Source organism: Muntiacus reevesi, chromosome 1, assembly GCF_963930625.1.
Source record: "Muntiacus reevesi chromosome 1, mMunRee1.1, whole genome shotgun sequence".
Classification (NCBI taxonomy): Eukaryota; Metazoa; Chordata; class Mammalia; order Artiodactyla; family Cervidae; genus Muntiacus; species Muntiacus reevesi.
Window position 1 is genome coordinate 110,545,407 of NC_089249.1, and position 21,914 is coordinate 110,567,320.

Sequence of the window (21,914 nt, forward strand, 5' to 3'; positions counted from 1 at the left end):
AACACTTTGCTCACCCTAAATCTATACTGCCTGGTCCAGCATTTGACAAGTATTAGACATGTAAGAAATACCTGTTGAGTAAATTAATATTACTTTAAACATAGATTTTTTTTTTCCTTATTTATTTCCTGGAGTCAAGACTTTGTTTTACTCAAGGTCAAAGCCTTCCTAACCCAAATCCAAAAACTCCAGCTTGCTGATGATGGTCTTCCATTAATCACACTCTCACTGCCTTCACCTTTAAGGGGTGCTCCTACTCAAAGTGGGCGCCTCTCTTTCCTATTTTCAAAAAACACTGTGGGTGTTTCCACTCCTCTGTACTTACTCATGCTCTTTCTATTCCAAGCCACCAGTCTGTTCTTCCAAATTGTGTGACAGTGACAGTTGTATTATCCCCAAATGATCTGGGTTTCAGAAATATCCTAGAGAAGTCTTTTTATACTTTGTTGTATTTATTTTTGGCTATGCTGGGTCTTCATGGCTGCGTGGGCTTTTCTCTAGTTGCAGTGCACGGGCTTCTCATTTCCGTGGCTTCTTTTGTTGCTAAGCACAGGCTTAAGGGCTGACAGGGAGGTTCAGCAGTTGCGGCTCCTGGGTTCTAGAACACAGGCTCAATAGTTGCGGTACCCCTGCTTAGTTGCTTTGCGGCATGCACAACCTTCTCAAATGAGGGATCAAACCTATATCTCCTGCACTGGCTGGCAGATTCTTTACCACTGAGCCACCCAGGTCTGAGAAATCCTTTTAAAAACCTTCACTTCTAAAGTAGCCATGATTGCTTCTCGGCCTTTTGGCTAAGATCAAGTGTAAAGTGGCCATGACCAAGCTAGTTACTCCTAAATATGGTAACATTAGTTTTGGGAATTAAAACAAAATTCAAGAATTTAAATCAGTTTTAACTGATTAAGCATAAAATGTACCAAGTGGTCTCTTAATAAGGTGAAATAAATTTAATTTTCATATTTTGTTTGTTCTTACATAAAACAAAAGCAGGCTATGAATGAAAAATGTAATCACTTCCTACAACAATTTATTTATGAGACCATTTTTGCTGTCTGCTTTAACATAAACATTTACAGCTCGTGAGCCTCTATTGGACTTCCAACAACACATTATAATTTTTAAAAGTGTTCTGTGATCAAATATGGTGAGGAAACTCTCACAAGTAGTGTAGTTTATTTCAAGCTAAGTCAGGAGAGTAGTTTTTAAAGGAGAGCCTGGACAGTAGTATCAGATCCTGGAAAAGTCAAGGAGAATGAAAAAAGGGCAGTCAATATTACTGACTCTTTATCCCTGGTGGCTCAGACAGTAAAGTGTCTACCTACAATGCAGGAGACCCGCCTTCAATGCCTGGGTCAGGAAGATCTCCTAGACAAGAAAATGGCAACCCACTCCAGCATTCTTGCCTGGAAAATCCCATGGACAGAGCAACAGTAGGCTACAGTCCTTGGGATCGCGAAGAGTTGGACATGATTGAGCGACTTCACTTTATACTTACACACTACACACATTTGCAGAATTTTAAAGTATCTAAAACTGAAATTTATACCGTTCCCAAAGATGAATGTGTCAGCAATTTTTCCTCTTCCATAGACTGGGGGGGCGGACACTCATTCAAAATAACTGTATATAGCAAAATACTTCTGATTTTGCATTTCCTGTTTTTGTCACCAAATAAATTTAGAAGATTAAGCTTTTTTTCTTCCAAAATTATGATGCCAGGGCAAGGGTATCATTCAGTATAATATACTGTAAAATAAAGCTGAACAAGCACAGAAATCATTTAAATCATGCTCATACACATTTAAGAATTAAAATTACCTCAATAAATACGCTTTATGTAGCATAAATTGTAGTATGGAAGAGTAAGAAGTTTGAAAATGAAGGACCTAGGTTTTGATGGAGGCCCCAAAACTTAGTACTACCTAAGATTTTCAACAAATCACCTATCTGAGTTGCTGTGAAGAGTAAAGTTTGGTGGTGGTTTAGTCATTAGGTCTTACCTGATTCTGTGCGACCCCATGGACTGTAGCCTGCCAGGCTCCTCTGTCTATGGGATTCTCCAGGCAAGAATACTGGAATGGGTTGCCATTTCCTTCTCCAGGGGATCCAGGGATTGAATCCAGGTCTCCTGCATTGTAGGCAGACTCTACCCACTTAGCTACAGGGGAAGCCCATAGGGGTTTACACATGTGAATTTTTGTTGTTTTGGCCATGCTCCATGGCCAACAAGATCTTAGTTCCTCCACCAGGGATTGAACCGTGTACCCACATTGAAAGTGCCAGGTCCTAACCAGCAGACCACCAGGGAATTCCCCTATAAATGTAAATTTTAAAAACATGACAGTGATGTTGCTGTGAATTACATCATGAACTTGCCAGTGTTGTGAGAAGTGGGTTGTAAGGGGGAAAGAGAAGAGTCAGTATTTGTAAGTGATCTCACCTACTGGACATTTACTATGAGTCAAGTACTGTATTGACAGCTGTCATAAATTCTCTCATTAAGTCCTCACACTTACCCAACGTAGTAGTGTTGTATTAGGTGGAACCATGAGAACTAGCCATTTCGGTAGCTCAAAAATAGTCAATGATCAGCAGTATCACGAAGTTTAAACTATCATCCACAGAAACGGGAGAAAGTGAAACACAGAGACTGACTTGTCTAAGTTAAGATAACTAGTACCTGATAAAGTCAGATTTGCAAGCCACACAGGTTGATATTTTTGCTTTTTAGTATATATGATTACTATCAACAAAAGCAAAAATGTGTTGAGGAAAGCTCAATAAATGTTAAATTCGCGGTTCCTACCAAGTCTACTATATATGAAATTTAAAGTGAAAGTGAAGTTGCTCAGTCATGTCCGACTCTTTGCGGGGCCATGGACTGCAGCCTACCAGGCTCCTCCGTCCATGGAATTTTCTAGGCAAGAGTACTGGAGTGGGGTGCCATTTCCTTCTCCAGGGGATCTTCCCGACCGAGGAATTGAACCTGGGTCTCCCGCACTGCAGGCAGACGCTTTACCATCTAAACCACCAGGGAAGCAGCAAAGAATTGTAACCTCTAAGGGAACAGTTCATATCTTCCCTGATCTCACCAGCTTAAGCATTCTCTTTAATCTCATCTGGAAACTATGATATTCTTACAGTGTTACTCCTGTTTCATATGCTTAAATCGTATCTGGAACTACAGTTTAACAATCTCAAGGACAGAGATTAAGTCTTACTTTTTGACGTCACACAATGCCCAGCAAATAGAGTAAATCAATAGACCTTTAATCAGTGGATGAGAAGAAAACCGAGCAGTTTGGGGGAAAGCCCTAAAAAGGGAAACGAACTGCTTCTGAGAATTGAAACCGGGGGCATTTCAATGGCTCGGTACTTTTCTCTTTTTCCAGCGTGGTAGCCCATTGGCTGGGAGGTGAGACAGCGAGCGCCGCCGATGGAGGTGGAGCGGGCCGGCGCACCGCCCTCTGGCCGGCAGGGGGAGCCCTGCCGAGCGCCGGGCCCCGCGCCCGGCCCCGCGTCGTGCCGCCCCGCCCCGCGTGCCCCGCGATCTCTGCGCCGCGCGCCCGCCTGCCGCCCGGCGCCACGCCCGCCGCAGGCCGAGGGCCAGTCACCCGCGGGCCGGCGCCCGCAGCCCGCTCACCGCCCCGCCCCGCCCGGCGCCGCCGCGGGACGGGTAACGGTTACGAAGCACTTTCTCCGCCGCGATTTCTGCTTAGTCATTGTCTTCCAGGAAACGGCTCCTCAGTTGGGAGTCCACTCTCCCGCGGCGGCCGCTGTAGCAGAGAGCCGCAGCCATCAGCGCGTCTTTCCTAGCCGCAGCTCCGCCGCCACCCGGTCGTCCTTGGGCCCGAGCGCAGGCCGGGGTCTCGCCGCGCGGGGCGAGTAGCCTCGCGCTTTGCTCTCCGGCCTCGGGCACCGCGTCCTACGGGCGGCCTCCTTCCCCGCCTGCGGCCCCGTCGCCGCCGGGCCCGCTCGGTCGGCTGCTGTCATGGGCACCGACAGCCGCGCGGCCGGAGCGCTCCTGGCGCGGGCCAGCACCCTGCACCTGCAGACGGGGAACCTGCTGAACTGGGGCCGCCTGCGGAAGAAGTGCCCGTCCACGCACAGCGAGGAGGTGAGGGCGGCGAGCGCGCCGGCGAGACCGGCTCCAGGGACAGGCCGCGGGCCGGACCGGGCCGGGCGGCTCCGCGGGCGGGTGGTTGGGCTCCTGGCGCCGCGGGGGACGTGGGCGAGGCGCGCACCTGGGCTCCGCCTGCGAGAGGAAGCCGGGGCTGCTGTCTGCTCGGTGTCGCGTCCGAACCTGCTGTTGGGGGGCTCTGCGTCTTTACAGATTGGGCAGGTGCAACTTGATGAGGGGTGACGCCTCTTGTCAGTGCTCCCGGCTGATGACCAAACTCTCCAACCTATTGGATCGCTCTCCCGGGCGAGGGGGTCAGAGAGGGCCGATCCCGCGCTTCGTCCCCCTCCCTAGCTCACTCCCTTTCTCCCACGGCGTCCAGGTAAAGAAAAATCTGGGGGATTAGCTTGCCGAAGACTCGGACGGGGCAGTAGTACTAATCCCCTTAGCTTTTAGGGTGCTGACTGTAGTTCTGCCTGGCTGTGAGGCAAATGACTGAACACTCCTATTCGGCTTTGGAAAAAGGTATGTATTTCTCTTGCTGAAGATTAATTTGGCTAAAGACTGACCACTATTTTGAAGTGGCAGGGAATAATCTGTAGTTATATTCTCGTTGCATGTTTGTTATATCGCTGGTCCTTCCTGAAGGGAAGAGTCAATCATTAGGCACAGTTAATTGCTGAGGCGTGTTGGTGGTATAGGAGACGGGTTTTAGTGTTAAAAAATAACAATAAAACAAACTTAATTTAAGAGCTCTGTGACTTGGGGAAGGTTACCCTCGCGAGCCTATTTCCATGACTTGAAAGTTGGATTTTATCATCATCAGGTCACGGTGAGGAATAAAAGATCCTGTATGAAACACCATGCAAGCGTTTGTCTCCCTTGCCATCTGGTTCAGAGAGATAAAACAAATCTTGATTAAAAGAAAAAATTCCTAAGCAGTGTCAATTATGATGTTATCAACTGTGCCCCTGATCAGTTTTAAGTAAGATGTTGGTGTTATACTAGGTAGTAGCAGTAGCATCCCTCTGAGTATGAGTTGACTTGTGCCCAGGACTCCTGTCGGCAGTGAGGGCCCATCGGGGGATGAGAACTCTTGGTTGCAACTTTAATAGGAATCAGAATCCATACCATATTCTGTGTCCAGGATGCAGCTCAGCTTGTCTCTTTTGTTGTTTTGTTTGTTTGTTTTGTTGTTTTTTAAAAAAACACCCTCACTTGTGCTATTTCTCCCAAAGATAGACACTTCTGTGTTTTGTACTAGACCTTTAACTTCTCCAGGGTTGATGGTTCAGTACAGCATTTTGAACATAGATAATGCTGGGTGACATTTTCTCTCTTATCTCACTCAACACTTGCTAAAGTAGTAGTTTGCAGTTTGACTGCAAACCCAGTTAAAAAAAAAGCATTTTGCCTTGACACTCCATTTCATGATTTGCACGTGTGTGCGCGCGCGCGCGCGCGCGCACACACACACACACACACACACACACACACACACACACACACACACACAATCATATGAAAAGATTTTACTATATACTGTGTATTCTAATTTTTTCTTATTTTAATTTTTAAAAACATGATTTGTTAATGCAGTAATGAGTTACACCTCACAGTTTGAAAAACATTGTTCAAAAGACTAACCGTCTTTTATTTTGGGTGATGTGAAAGAGGGACAAAATTAAGAAATTTGAAAACTTTTGAGGAAAGCTTGGTGCTAGCATTTGTAGAGAAAACATGACAGCTTGATTAGAATAGGAGAGGTGTGTTTTGTTTCTATGTAAAGAACTTTGCAGCAACCAGAGCTGTAAAGTGGGATACACTACTTTAAACAGTTCAACCTCATTGAATAAAGAAACTAAGTAAATCACTCATTATTGAGAAAATTTACACATTAGGTAGAGATTATTAAATTTCCTAAAAGGTCTTTTCTAGTCTAATGTTTTTTAATTATTCTGTAATCTCTGCCCAGGTTTTTTTCACTGTAATTTTCTGAAATAAAATCTTGTGTTTTAAATGGGCTATTATTGGACTGTTTTGAGCAATTATTTGTTGTTAAGGTATTTGATCATGTAGCATTTTTTTAAAACTCTTATACAACTCCAGATCTAATGATACACTAAATTATGATGATGCTCATCTTCCATGATACTATGTGTGGTAAGAATGAAGAGAGCAGAGAACAAAAAAGTACAAGGTTAATGTTCATTCAGTATAGATAACATATAAAAGATTAAAAATCACCCAGTTTGTGATAGTGAGTTTCTCATGTTATTGTAACACTGGACTGTTCCATAATTTGTCCTGACAAAAGGGAGAGAACACTCTGAAAATATACTTATCTTCATGAATTGAGAAATTCATCTGGAAAGCCTTCTGCCAGTTAACCATCCTACCAGAGGAGAATTTCTAAAATTTTTCCCATGTCTTGAGCCACAGCACTCCTGATCGAATTGTTGTTCCTGCTGCCTCAATTTTTATTAATTCTTCAGAGAATATTGACTTGTAATTCTGTCTAAAATGATTATAAACTAATCATTTTTTTATTTAATGACTTAAATTTGATTATAAATATATACACCCTGTAAACTGAATTCATGTGGGTTATTGTGGCTAGCACATGAATTACTGTTGTATATTGTAAATCTTAAATAGGTGATTCTGAGCTCTTAATTGATAAACCAGTTGTCCCTTGTAAATATCTATACTGAAATATAAGCAATAAAGTTCTTGTGTCGGTTTTTATCATAAGCACTCAGAGATCAGAGAGTGAGTTCAGAAGTTTAATCTCTGTTGTTAGTATTAGGAAAGTGCTTTTGCAATTCAGGGATGTGCTTCTAGTTACTCATTTATTTCTTCATTGATTGCCCACAGAATGCAAAGTACTGTGCCCTTTGTATTTATAAGGCAGTGATTTCTGCTAGTGTGGGCCCAAACTGCTAGTGTTGGCCCATTTGTGGTCAGAAGTCAGTTCAGTGATTCATGGAGCAGCATAGTTTTTTCTAACTCATAGAAGTCACCAGACTATCTGGTATATAGTAAGCATAAATATTACTTTGTGAATTTTTGTTGTTATATGTATGTATGCCTGTACTCATTGTGTTAGTGTATGTCTTATTTTGGACCACTATTAAATAAGTTGGAAATACACTGTCATAAGAGAGAAAAGATAACTAGACACTTGAATGAATTTACAGAATACTACAGTGTTAGTGTAAAAAAATTGTATAAGAAAACATTGATGGCAGGTCTAAGGTCTACCTGCCTGTTAGGAAATGACTTATATGAACTAACTAACTGTATGCAAGCTGATTTCTGCAAGATAGGACTATGGTGATTTCTAGACTTTAGAGTACATTTTGATTACTTGGATGGTTCTTAAAATGAAAGTTCTGCTGCCCTTAGAAAGTGATTCAGCAGATCTAGGATGGTGCTCAGGAATTTAAACATTTATTGAACACCACAGGTGATTCTCATGTAGGTGCATAGTGGTTAAGGTTCATTCTAGTCAGGCTGCCTGGGCTTGATTACAGTTCCATTTATAAATTTCCTTATTCTTGAAATTTTGTTCCTTTATGAATGCTTTTACATCTCAAAAGTTTACTTAAATTTTCATTGGTGCAAAAATACTTTTTAAATGATTAGATTACTGCTTTATGTCAAGAACATTTGAGAATTACAAGTAAGATAAAAACAGATCTAAGTTGATCTTTGTTAAAAGAAACAAAACCTTGTAGAATTAAAATTTTGTTTTGTATCGTATTTCCTATGGATATCTTCTTTTTCCTATTTATCAGACTAATACAGTCCTTTTTTTAAAAAAAAAAAACTTTAGGTGAAGGTTTATTTCAACCTTTTTTCATTGTAGAAGTACATAAAAAGTGTAGTGTATGGTTAACAGTTTCAAAATGCATTTCTTTTGCAGCTTCGAGATTGTATTCAAAAGACCTTAAATGAATGGAGTTCCCAAATCAGCCCAGATTTGGTCAGGGTGAGTGAACTGTGAATGAAGAAATCATGTAATAAGCAGGAAATTAATTTTCTCAGGTTTGATTGGAAAGTCAGATAGGCAACTAGCATGAAAAGCACTGTGGTCCATTTGCTGAAATGGCAGTCTGACCCATTAAGCATGGGCTTAAGCATGAAAGAGAAAATCCAACTCTGTAGTCAACTCTTCAGTAAGACAAGCTTCTAAGATGCCACAGTCTTCTCACAGTGTATTTAGTTCCAGTTTATATTTGGTCTAGTAGAGGAATGATTATCAAACAGTTCTGGTTTCTAGATTGCTTTGGTAGACTATAAGCAAAACAAAGTTACTAAAAATAATTTTGTAAGTGTCACTTGTGAAACAGTAAGGAAGTGTTTCATTGAATGTCAGTATATGGCTATTATCAAAAATGTTAATATACAAAACACAGTCTATAAACCACTCTTTGGAATCCAGCTTAGCCAAAGGCTGGCTTGTCACAAATTACAGAGACTACTTAAGAAGTATGGAAGAAGACATGCACTATCAATAGTTGTTTCTCTGAGCATACTGGAAGTTTGTTAACTAAAGGTGCTAGGCAGATATTCATTAATGTCTCCTATCAGTCTCATTTCTCTGAAGTGACCATTCACTCTGTGCTTGACTTGGAAATATTTAACATGTGGTCAGGCATTCTATGTTCAAGAATTATGGGAAAATCCTGTTTACTTTGTTTTAATTTTATAAATGTTAGTATGTTACTGATTTTTATGTACCAATATTTTATCATTTTACTCATTTACTACTTGTTTGTATGCATTGGAATTGCCTTTACTTGTTTCCGTTGCATTCAGAAAAAAATACATTTTGGGTTAAAATGTTTGGGATTGATACATGGGAAGTTTTTAACATGTCAATATCCAGAAGGAAAATACTACTTTTCATTGATTTCTGAGTAGAAGTATTGACTGTGTTAATGGTTTTCAATCCTCACATAACGCCCAGTTTGCTTGCTGGTTTGTTCATTTGTTTTTGGTCATACATCCTTCCCCTACCCCCGCCCTGAGTATCTCATCAAAATAAGACACTTTTTCCCAGAAAATGGACACACGCACAGCACTTTACCTCTATTTCAGGGCTTTATAAACTTTCTGAAGCCCATCAGGTAAAGAACTTTATTGTCTTAGGGATTCTCTGGTTCTAAAGAGTGTTATGGACAATCGAAAATATATAGCTAAGTAAAAACATTAATTTTATTTTTATTGTAAATATCATGTGTTTATTTTAGGAGTTTCCAGATGTCTTGGAATGTACTGTATCTCATGCAGTAGAAAAGATAAATCCTGATGAAAGAGAAGAAATGAAAGTTTCTGGTAAAGTCCAGCCTTTACAGTTCATTTTGTTTTACAGTGGATAATAGGTTTTGTTAGGCATGGGGATAAGCCTTTCTTTGATTCTGGTAATAAGTAACTCGATCACTCAGTGTAGGAAATATAGAGATTCCTTATAACATAATTTTATAGCCAGCTTTAAATGAGTTATAGGAGGTCACTGTTGGCTACTTCAGTGAAGGCAGAATAGAACTTCACCTCTTCATTTTGTTCTCACTAATTTATGTGAGACATTATTAATCAGAGCAGTAAAAGGTGTAGGAAAGAATGAAGGGAAGGCTTAAGAGCAGTGTCCACCGGAAGCTAGCATAAGTCCTCCCTTCCTGCTGTGACACTACTAAGCAATGACTGAGGTCACCTGGGAGCGGAGAAACAAGTCTGGGCAACAAGTCACATGAAGAAAAATAAAATACATACTGTACGCATTCAACAAAGGTGGAGGGACTGCTACTACTTTCCAGAGATAGTGTTAAGTTCAAGGAATGACAGCGGTTCTTGTCCTCGGCTTACAGTCAGCATAACATAGTCACTAAATACTTGAGCTTAACTAGACTGAAATTCCTGGATGTGCAGATTACTGACTGCCATCATCTAGGGCTAACAAATGATGTAACGTCTCTGAGCTCAGTTTCCTCATCTATAAAACGGGGATACACCTGTTTCGCAAGCTTCCTTGTAAGTTAGATGAAATAACAAAAGAAGCACTTAGCATGGTCCTTGGCACAAAGTGAGTGCCAGGTAACTTATTTATTACTATTTGCGGCTGTGTTGTAGTTGTTGTCATTTTATTACTCTTATGAGAATGAACACGTAAGATGGATTAGAGCATTGACTCTGATAACAATAACTACCATTTGTTGAGTCTCACTTTATACCAGAGATTGTACTTGCCACATTATGGTTATATTCTATAGAATTTTCAAAACAATTCTGCAAGGTAGGTTTATTATCCCCATTACACAAGTGACATTAAATAACTTGAAAGCTGTCGTGTAGCAAGTAAATGGTTGAAGCAGGAGTCCATCAAGGTATGCCTGACTACAGAACTCGTTTCTCTTTGTTAATTTCACACTGCTATTTGTGTTGAAAAGGACATCAGGGCAGCATTTCTCTGTGGCATATTGCAGTTCATCATGGTGTAGATCCAATTTGGAACAAGTTGTCCTTGATTCCTGGAAGGCTTGAGATTTTTGATAAGCATCAAGAGCTTCTCTCTCTTCACCTACCTAAAAATGCCTCCTTTTTTGGAAAGAGACCATCTCAAATGACACCCAATTCATAGCCAGTGGGGTAATGATGGGGAGGGTTTTCACAGAATATAATTACAGAGCTGAGTTGGAGCAAAGTGGTGAAGATTGACTCAGCTGGTAAGGAAGTTGTGATGGCTTTTAGATAGAGAAGTAACATGAGGAAAGCAGTATTTTAGGACGATTATCCAGCAGTAAAAAGGAAATGACAACAAGAAATGTTGTACAAAGAAAATTTATTGTATATATTGAATGCCAGGCACTTTACATACGGGTATTTCATTAACCCTGTTTTCTCTCTGTTACCCTTTATGATTTTCTCTCTTCTTGCTTTCCTGTTACTCTATTTGTTGAGTAAATTTAGATTTTTGAACAGTGCGTTTATTACATAAAGTAAACATATACAATATATATAATGTTGAGTCAAATCAAGTCAAAGCTTCAATTTCATAAGTATGAAAAACTACTCAACTTTCCTAATAAGCAAAGAAATGCCAATTAATGTGACTCTGGGCAGGAATATTTTGTACCTATCAAATTAGCAAAAATATATATCTTTTTTTAAATAGCATCCTATATTGTTAGGGGAGCAACTTCTAACTTTTAATGGTCTGGTAACCTGGGACAATTTTTTTAAAAGTAAGAGATAAATAAAGCAAGACTGATGAAAGAATCATATCCTTTGACTCATAATTACATTTCTGATCTTCAGAAATGCTTGAGGCATAAAGTTGAACAGAGTCACCATGGACGTTGTTCATTAAGACTACGGAGTGCAGGGAACTCCCTGGAAGTCTAGTAGTTGCCACTCTGCTTTCACTGCCAAGGACCTAAGTGTGACCCTTGATCAGGGAACTAAAATCCCACAAGCTGCAGAGCAAAAAAAAAGCAAAAGAAAAATACAGAGTACATAAAAATCAAACAGTAATTGCTTTTGGAGATGAGACTACTGGCAGTTTACCTAAATACTGCATAGAAATATAAAAAAGTATTTGTTACATAAAAGTAATAAGCCAAATACATAGAAGTAAAAAATATATACTGTGTTTCATGTGACCGAGAACTTGAAAGTAACAGTTTTTGTCTAAAATTGAAAATGATTGTATTTAGAAGGTAGAATTGTGGGATATTTGTTTGTTTGGGTTTTCTGGTTTTGTTTTTTCAATTTTCCTCTCATTACAAGCAATTTAATTTAATCTTTATACAGACTTTATTGGAGAAAGTATATCATGTGGTGGTGGTTTAGTCACTAAGTCATGTCTGACTCTTGCAACCTCATGGACTATAGTTTACCAGGCTCCTCTGTCCATGGGATTTCCCAGGCAAAACTACTGGAGTGAGTTACCACCTCCTTCTCCAGGGGATCTTCCCAACCCAGGGATGGAACACAGGTCTCCTGCGTTGCAGGCAGATTCTTTACTGTTTAAGCTACCAGGAAAGCCCAAGTATATAATATACTCCATTAATGTTCAATTCATAAAAACATATACTTTGAATGCTGCTATATTTATCTGCCCTGCTTTCCAATAAAGGGGAATTAATATTTGCCTTTTTGTTTTGACGATCAGATACTTGTTGACAACTAGCATATCTTCTTAAAATTACCATGGAAATATACTTTTACGTCTTAAAAATCAAAACTATAAAACAATGCGCTAGGGAAGGAAAAAATTCATTCAGGATTATCTGTTCTTGTATTTTGGCAGTGTTACTGTGGTGTAGTAGAATGTTACTCAAATATAATAATCTGTTTTGTTGTTTTTGTCACTCAGCAAAACTGTTCATTGTAGGATCAAACTCTTCATCATCAACTAGAAATGCAGTCGACATGGGTAAGCAAAATTTTAACTTTTATTTTCATGGTGAACTGTAAAATTACTGTATTAATTATATCTTGTGTTCAGGTCTAGTTAAAAAAAAAATGAGCTCATTGCAATTTTACCTTTTCAAGTGTTAGCCTAATTTCTTAAGGCTTCTGTGGAAATCACATCAACCAATGTAAGGTCCTATTTTAATATATATAATGAGAATGTAAAAGATGTAACATAATTACATGTTAACTATATGTTTGGAGATAGAAATTCTCCTTAATCATATTCTTAACTTTTTTAGTACTACAGGTGAAATATCAAAAGAATAACAACAAAAACAAGCATTTTAATCTATTTTCATCTCATGGTGAGGTTACTATATAGCATTATAATTAATTAGTATTTTTTTCTTTTCAAACATTCTTCTACTATTTACATACATGGAACAGTTAAATAACTAGCTCTTTAATATAACTATGGAAGGAACAAAAATTGTTAAAAATAAGCTCATTTTTATAAAAACTAAGAAGTTATCTACATCTATTGTTGTTTAGTTGCTAAGTCGTATCTGACTCTTTTGCAATTCCTTAAACTGTATAGCCCGACAGGCTCCTCTGTCCATGGGGTTTCCCAGGCAAGAATACTGGAGTGAGTTGTCATTTCCTTCTCCAGGGGATCTACCTGACCCAGGGATCGAACCTGCATCTCCTGCTTGGGAGACAGTTTCTTTATCACTGAGCCACCTAGATTAATGTGTAAGTTAAGACCATAGATTCAGTTTTTCATAGTCTCAAGCTTATTCTTTGCTATGATTACCAGTTGTAGGGTTTCCCAGGTGGCACTAGTGGTAAAGAACCCACTGCCAATGCAGGAGACGTAAGAGACTTGGGTTCGATCCCTGGGTTGGAAAGTCGCGTGGAGAGGGGCATGCAACCCACTCTTGTATTCTTGCCTGGAGAAGCCAATGGACAGTGGAACCTGGCGGTCCATAGGATCGCAAAGGTCAGACACGACTGAAGCAATTTAGCATGCACGCACAACACACCCAACAATTATAGACTATTAGGTCAGAAGCTACCAAAAAGTCCTGGGGCCTAGGAAACAAGGAGCCTATAGTAGTTGTGAGTTTCCCCAGGAATGAGGCAGGTCAAGGAAACCCACATGTCTGCCACACAGACCAAGTAGATGAATGGACACTCATTGTTTGAAAAAGATGGAAATGTTCTACATGACAGGTAAATTATGAAACCTAATGAAATAATCTGTTACATAGAATACTAGTAAACTGTATGGACAGAATTCAGTGGGGGAGCAAAGGACATTAGAAACAACTTGGCCTTTGTTGTTTACAAACGTTTGTCTCCTTTGTGTTTTCCGTCACATCAGCCTGTTCAGTCCTTGGCGTTGCGCAGCTGGATTCTGTGATCATTGCTTCACCTCCTATTGAAGACGGAGTTAATCTTTCCTTGGAGCATCTGCAGCCTTACTGGGAAGAATTACAAAACTTAGTTCAGAGCAAAAAGATTGTTGCTATTGGTACCTCTGATCTGGACAAAACCCAGTTGGAGCAGCTGTATCAGTGGGCACAGGTAAAGGACATCTGCATCCCGAGCGCTCCAGGAGCGCCCTGTCTTCTGCAGGCCTCGCTGCAGCCCAGTAAACATCATGCACATAGCAGCCGCCACTGTGGGGAGCTGTTCCAAATATGGGGATTTTGAGGCAGACTTTGACAAAACACTGTAGAAAATGTGTGTTGAAACATTCATAGCCAAATGAATTAAGGCTCTTTCCTTCAGTTTTAACTATGTGATAAAAATATTATGTTTTCCTTTAGGTATTATTAGACCATGGTTCTAATTTCCTAAGTAAGAGAATATCATATATAACATATATTTTGCTCTGTTATTTAAAGACATGTAAGACCTTCATTTCACATAACTTGATATGGAGTAGGAGTCATAAATTAATCCCTGCCACTCTCTGGCCTAATAACCTACAAAATTATTAGGGAAGTTGCTTACAAGTAGTTTACCTTTACTGTCTCTATTTTTCTTTATTCCTTTTACTTCATCCCCAGCCTTTTAATTTTCTTCTGGGCAGGAAAACCTAGAGAAAAGTTGCCTCCTTGTCCCTTTGACTTGGTGATAGCCAGAATGTGGCTAAGATTCTGCTGAATCGCTAAGATCACTTGGGTGATCTGAATCTGTAAATTAACCAGAGCATCTATTAGAAATTATCTAATTCTTCTCTTTTTCAAATGTATCTGATTAATAACCATATCATATACTTCAGCACTAAATATACTTATCATTTGTATTTGATCCTCTGTCTCTAAGATATCTCCTTTCTAGTTGGAACCATCACACTTAGAATCATGTTTGTTTTCAAGGCAGATGTATTAGATGGCAGGTTCTAGTATGAGACTTTTTAATAGTGTAGTAATATATTGGCTTATTCCCCTCTCCTTAGAGCTATTTTTCCCTTTCCTGTTACCAGTACCATTAGTCAGAAAAGCATATATTAATAAATATATTCAAATCAAAACTGCAATGAGGTATCACCTCAAACCAATCAGAATGGCTATCATCAAAAAAACCTACAAACAATAAATGCCAGAGAGGATGTGAGAAAAGGGAACTCTCTTGCACTGTTGGTAAGAATGTAAATTGATACAGCCACGATGGACAACAGTATGGAGATTCCTTAAAAACTAGGAATAAAACTACTGTATGACACAGCAGTCCCACTACTGGGCATATACCCTGAGAAAACCACAATTCAAAAAGGCACATGGACCTGCAATGTTCATTGCAGAAGTATTTACAATAGACAGGACATGGAAGCAATCTAGATGTCTATTGACAAATGAATGGTTAAAAAAGTTGTGGTATGTATATACAATGGGATATTACTCAGCCATAAAAAGAAATGAATTTGAGTTAGTTATAGTTAGGTGGATGAATCTAGAACTGTTATACAGAGTGAAGTAAGTCAGAAAGAGAAAAACAATATCATACACTAATGCATATATGTACATATACACACATACATTTGTATATATATATGGAATCTAGAAAAATGGTACTGATGAATGGATTTGCAGGGAAGGGATGGAGATACAAATGTAGAGAATGGATTTGTGGACACAGCAGGGGAAGGAGAGGGTGGGATGAACTGAGAAAGTGGCGTTGACATATATACACTGCTCCTGCTGCTACTTAGTCCCTAAGTCACGTCCAGCTCTTCATGACCCCACGGGCTGTAGCCCACTGAGCTCCGCTGTCCGTGGGATTTCCCCCGCAAGAATACTGGGGCGGGTTGCCATTTCCTTCTACAGGGGATCTTCCCGACCTAGGAATCGAATCTGCATCTCCTGCCTGGCAGGTGGATTCTTTACCACTTAGCCACCTGGGAAGCATTTGTACACTGCCATGTGTAAAATAGATAACTAGTGGGAAGCTACTTTATGACACAAGAAGACCAACCTGGCGCTCTGTGACAACCTAGAGGCGTGGGATGGAGAGGTGGGGTGGGAGGGACGCTCAAGCGGGAAGGGATGCTTACATAGTCATGACTGATCTGCATTGTTTTATGTAAGGCAGAAACCAACACGACATTGTAGAGCAATTATCCTCCAATTAAAAAACAAAATCTGGCACAAGTATAAGTAAAAGTAAAAAATAAATTCATGTAAAAGTAAACTTGAAGCACGGTAGGATGTGATATTTCATATGTTCTAAAATTGAGTCCTTTTATTGCCTTCTACTTTTTGAAGTACTTGATTTAAAGGAGATGTCACGATTTTTCTTTTTCACCTCTAGGTAAAACCAAATAGTAACCAAGTTAATCTTGCCTCCTGCTGTGTGATGCCACCTGATTTGACTGCATTTGCTAAACAGTTTGACATACAGCTATTGACTCATAATGATCCAAAAGGTAAGACTGAGATTTTCATTTGTAGAGATTGATCAGGTGCTTTTATTTTATAAGAAACTACTTGCTAAAATTTAATTTTTAATTGTACAGTGATAAAGGTACAATACTGTCACCTAGAACTATTCTTAATAGTTAAAAACACATACACCTTTATTTTAGTTTCAAAATGCTTTAATTTTGTCTTTATACCAACGGGAAAAGAAATGAAGGGATCATTTCCTGAACATCCAGTCTGCTCAGATTTATAAATAGTAAGCTACACAGAGAAGATCTTATAAGATGCTCTAAGTAGTGTCACAAATAAGATTGTCTAGTACAGCAGAGATTGCACCAAAAGGCCACTTAATTAAAGAGGATAAATATCTGGAAAAAGCAGCAGATAAAATTTAATTTGAAACTTAAGCATGGGTATTTGATTAGGTATTTTATTAATCATTACTATTGATACATATATGTGTTTGATGTTAATCAGAAATGTTATTTGATTAATGAGAATGAATGGCTTGTCTGCCTTTTGTAGGATAAGTTTTTATCGACATTTTACAAGATAAGTTGAAAAGCTGGGAAGGTAGTGTTTTACACTTTAGTTACTAAGCAGTCTGCTCCATTTTCATTGTTTCAGTTTCATAGCGAGCAGAGATGAGTTTTCCTTGGTAAATATACAGGCTCTATGAAATAGTTCTTTTTGGTATAGTCAAGTCAGAGCTATCTTGTGAAAGTTTCAGATTTCCATGACACTTCTATAGAAGTTCTAGTTTAATAAAAATTGGAGGAAATTTTATTTTATAGATGATTCCTAAAGAAAAAAATTTCAGTTTTTACTTTCATTTCTAAAAAGATGGCATTTGTATAGGAGGTATGATTCCATTTATTTTTAGGATGCTTATGGATAACTTCTTAAACCTTATTATAAACAGTCTCCCTCATTCTCATATTTTTTTTTTACTGTTTTATAGGAAGTGGAGGTGGAGTTTTAATTCTATTCTATTCTTTCTCAAATGCCAAGCATCTTGCTAAATGCCTCAGACATTGTAACTCTCACAACTGAAACTGGACATTTTATGGATGAGGAAATAGAGCCTTAGAGTTTAAGAAACTCCTCAAGGTCACCCAGCTGGCCTAGTGTGAAGTCTGAACTTAGACCTAGGTCCTGAATGAATTTGGAGTCTTTTCCCCACTCTCTCTCTGATTTGAAACATTAGTATTGTAGTATTTCAGGTCCGAAACTTTACTTTCTTATCAGCCTCCATTTAAATCATACCAGAATAGGACATAGTTACTTTTACCTCCCCTCTCCAGCAGAGCTTTCACGCATAAGTAATTAGATTCATTTTTTTTTTTTTTAAAAGTCATTTTGGTGAAAATCCAACAAAGAATTGCTGTGCTGATTTGTTCTGAAATATAAGCTATTTAAATTTTAAATTCCTATATGTTGGCATATATTATATAATTTTTCTATTTACTTTGTGGAGACTCTTCCAACTGTAATTATTACCAACAACAATTGTTACAAATAGCTGATTGGTGAGCCTGTACCCCATTTGAGCTTCACTTGAAAAACATGCAATTCTTTTTCCAGTGGGAAAGGAAATAGGAAAAGTCTAAGGTGTCTAGTGTTTTATTTCCATTTATCTAAATGTGGGCATGTGGATTATGTGCTAATACATCATTGTCATGGAAAAATATATTATATATGTATAGGAGAAGAGAAATTTAATCCTTTTGGGGAGAGTATGTTTTTGTTTTACCAGTGTAATTTGACTTTTGGATGTCTTTTTAATTTAATTCTAAAGTCTTTAGGTAGAATTTATAGTCTGATCCTGCATATACTATAAATGGATCTTCAGACACTTTGATCTGTAATGAAGCAGTTCCCTTAAAAGTTTTGTCATATCTACTGATTCTAAAGATTAACATTAGTTGAATTAAAAGAATGTAGTTAGTGAATAACATAGTTTTCTGATTTTGTGTAAGATTTATTTTTTAAGCAAGCAAGTTGTAAAACATTTAACTCTATTTGTCATCTAAAATAGAATCTTGTTTATAGTCACCTAAAGGCCTTCCTCTCTTCTATAATTACTTATAATTACCCTTTCCTCAGAAAGGTTTATTTTCCATTATTCTTTGTCCTAGAAGTTGTGGTAACAGTTTAACTACAGTCAGAGTACAATTGTGAAGTATGTGATTCTGACTTAAGAGCTTTCCTTCTTTTATTGGCCTTACTCCTCTCCTCACTTCCTTTAAGTCTAATCTATAGTATGCCTCATTCCCTTAGGGCTCCTCAATTAGACAATCTGAAAAACAGATCCACAAACAGAGATATTTGGAAAATTACCATTTTATTTATGAAAACTACTGTTTACTAGCTGTGTGACCTTAGGCAAGTTATCTAATGTCTCTTCATCAATTTCCCCCTGCAAAGGAAAATAATATCCATCTCTTGGGGTTAACATATAGATTAAAACAGTTAATACATGTGAAGTACTTAGAAAAGTGCCTGGCACATGACAGTAGCTAATATTTACTGAAAGTTTAGTATTGATGTTATTCACCTATCACAGTAGTTCATTTTGGGACAGGCAGGTTCTTTGACATTCCCAAATCATATCGCATAGATGGTCATCTTATCCCTATCTGTAGGATTGGTTCTGACCCTAGTGGAATCTTTCCATATTGATTGATTTCTTCAGTAGACTATGTGCCAGGCATTCTAAGTACTAGAAATACAAGACCAAGTCAGGAAAGTCTCAGCTGTCATGGAATTTGTATTCTTATGGGAGGAGACACAAATAAGATAAATGTTGAATGTGATAAATGGTGGTGTGTGCCATGGAGAAAAGTTGGTTGAGGAAGAAAAGAGTGCCCAGGTTAGGGGGTGTTGTTTTATATAGGATGGGTAGGGAGGCCTCTGTGCTAGGGTACATTAATCAAAGACCTCCAAGAATTGGGAGAGCCACGTGGGTATCTTGAAGAAGAGTGCTCAGGGAAGAGGAAGCAGTTAAGTCAAAGGCCCCGAGGTAGAAATATGTTTGAGGATTTCAGGCTACAGCTATGAGGCCAGTGTGACTAGAGAGGAGGAAGTGAGGAGGGGACTTGTGAATCGGAGCAATGGTGGAAGTCTTAGATATAAATATGGAATTAGAAAATAATGACTTCATCAAAGAGATGCAGATTAAAAGATAACCATTGGGAAAGATTTTGTAAATGATTGCTGGTGCTGGTGAGGATATGGTAAGATTGGCACTCCAGTATCAAGTGTGAAGCACAGTCTTTCTGAAAAGCAACTGGCAATACACCATGTATCAAACCTTCCAAAGGTACTTGTACTTTGACCTTATTATTCCATAGCCAGGCATGCATTTTAAGGATGTTCATCAAGCTTTATTTTTATTAGCAAAATATGAGGAAAAACCTAATTTTTTTGCCAACAATAAGAAAATGTATAAATTATATCTATAAAATATAATATTGGGAGAATTATGAAAAATGCCTTCACAGAATAATTATATGGGATAATATTCATAATATATGTGAAAAATAAATAAATTAGGCTATAACTACAGTATGATTTCTGGTTTTTAAGATATGGGTACATACATACATATAAAATAAATATATACAGAAAAAATAGTTGGATGGAAATACATGGTAGTGGAAATGGTCCATATTTTTTCCTTTTGTCCTTTATTGTCCCTGACTGCACATTGGGATCACCTGGAGATCGTTAAAAAAACACAAGTATTCAGGCTCTTCTCACCAGAAATTATGAGTTAAACTGGCTGGGTTACAGGTATAGATACTTTCTAAAGAACTACCTGGGTTTTTCTGATATTCTGATTCATATTTGTAGCACACATTAAGGATAAATATTCAGTTTTGAGGTGTTTCTTTTGTTGTATTTAAATGCTTACCTACATAGTAAAGTGCTTTGATTTCAAGTTTAACAATCTGGGTTTTTATTTGTTGTTTGTTTTAAGAACTGCTTTCTGAAGCAAGTTTCCAAGAAGCACTTCAGGAGAGCATCCCTGACATTCGAGCACATGAGTGGGTGCCTCTGTGGCTACTGCGGTACTCGGTCATTGTTAAAAGTAGAGGAATTATCAAATCAAAAGGCTACATCTTACAAGCTAAAAGAAAGGGTTCCTAACTGCAACTTAGGGTCATAACCTACTGACCTGTATTTTCCTTGAATATAAGATAAAATTGAGATGTGTAAAAATCTAATTACTGCCTGTAAGTGTGTCATGGAGGCAGATATTCTTTAATATATTTGACAATATATTATCTGTCAAGTTTGAATACTTCTCTTGCTTCCATATCAGTTCACTCACAAGAACCACTGTATTGTTTTCATTAAACTATTGTTTTCTAATTGAAATTGTCTATAAAGAATATACTTGCAATATATTTTTCCTTTATTTTTATGACAATAGCAATCAAGAAAATTTGTCATTAGATATATTTTGGCCTAGGCATCAGGGTAATGTATATACATATTTTTTATTTCTAAAAAATTCATTAATTGCTTCTTATTCTATAGTATAACTAAGCAATTTAATTACAATTGTTACAACTGAAATACTGGAAGATATTTTTCCTGTCATTGATAAGATGATTATATCTCAGACTAACTGGAGTAGCTGGGATCTACTAATAGTGTAAATAAAAGTCCTTTCTTCACTACATGAATGGAAACTTAAATTTTTTTTATGTGTCCTTGCTTGTAGTTTACCTGCAATGATTTAACCTTGTATTCTGTGCCATAATTGCTCTTGCTTTTATTACAAGGACAAACCAAAGTAAATATGTAAAGGAGACTAGGAGCTTTGATCTTATTGTTTGGGGGCTTTATAAAAGCAGATATTGTCACATCCAGATTCTTTTTAATTCTCATTCTGTCCTTAGTATCTTTCTACTCATTCAAGAATATTCAGTAAGTATTGAGTGATTACCGTGTGCTGGGCACTGTGGGCTCTGGAAGGAGGGAGCACGGGGATGAAGAATCAATTAAGTAAAATATACAATACTCGTTCCCTTCTAGTAACCAACTACGAGGGACTAAGAGCCAGAAAAGAGGTGAAAAAAATCTTTAGTTCAGGGTCAGTGTTGTCTATTTAGATAACTTTGTTTGAGATACAGTCTTAACTATTTAAAAACAGGACAGTTTTGGTAAACTTTAAAGCTAAAAGAGACTGTGTATCATTCAATATGATTCCTCATTAGATTAAGAACCAGAAAATAGCCAATAAGTAAGTTGTGACCTTTGGTATATACTATTGGTCTCTGTAACTCTATAAATTTGTATCTGTGACCCAAATAGTTTGAAAATTTTTTAAAAAATCTCTTGTATCTCAATTAATACTTTTAAACCATGTATTTTAACATATGGTTTGTAAAACTAAGCTAATGATAATATATGTATTTATACATACACAC

General features: G+C 38.0%; 1 protein-coding gene across 1 annotated transcript; it reads left to right on the forward strand.

Annotated features, from left to right (window-relative positions):
• Positions 1–3,985: 3,985 nt before the first annotated feature.
• GCLM (glutamate-cysteine ligase modifier subunit) lies at positions 3,986–21,163 on the forward strand. The gene is made up of 7 exons (XM_065908455.1): positions 3,986–4,120; positions 8,052–8,117; positions 9,382–9,466; positions 12,504–12,563; positions 13,929–14,131; positions 16,364–16,478; positions 20,456–21,163. The coding sequence occupies exons 1-7, from the start codon at positions 3,995–3,997 to the stop codon at positions 20,623–20,625; spliced, it is 825 nt and encodes a 274-aa protein (XP_065764527.1). The 5' UTR covers positions 3,986–3,994; the 3' UTR covers positions 20,626–21,163.
• Positions 21,164–21,914: the final 751 nt, after the last annotated feature.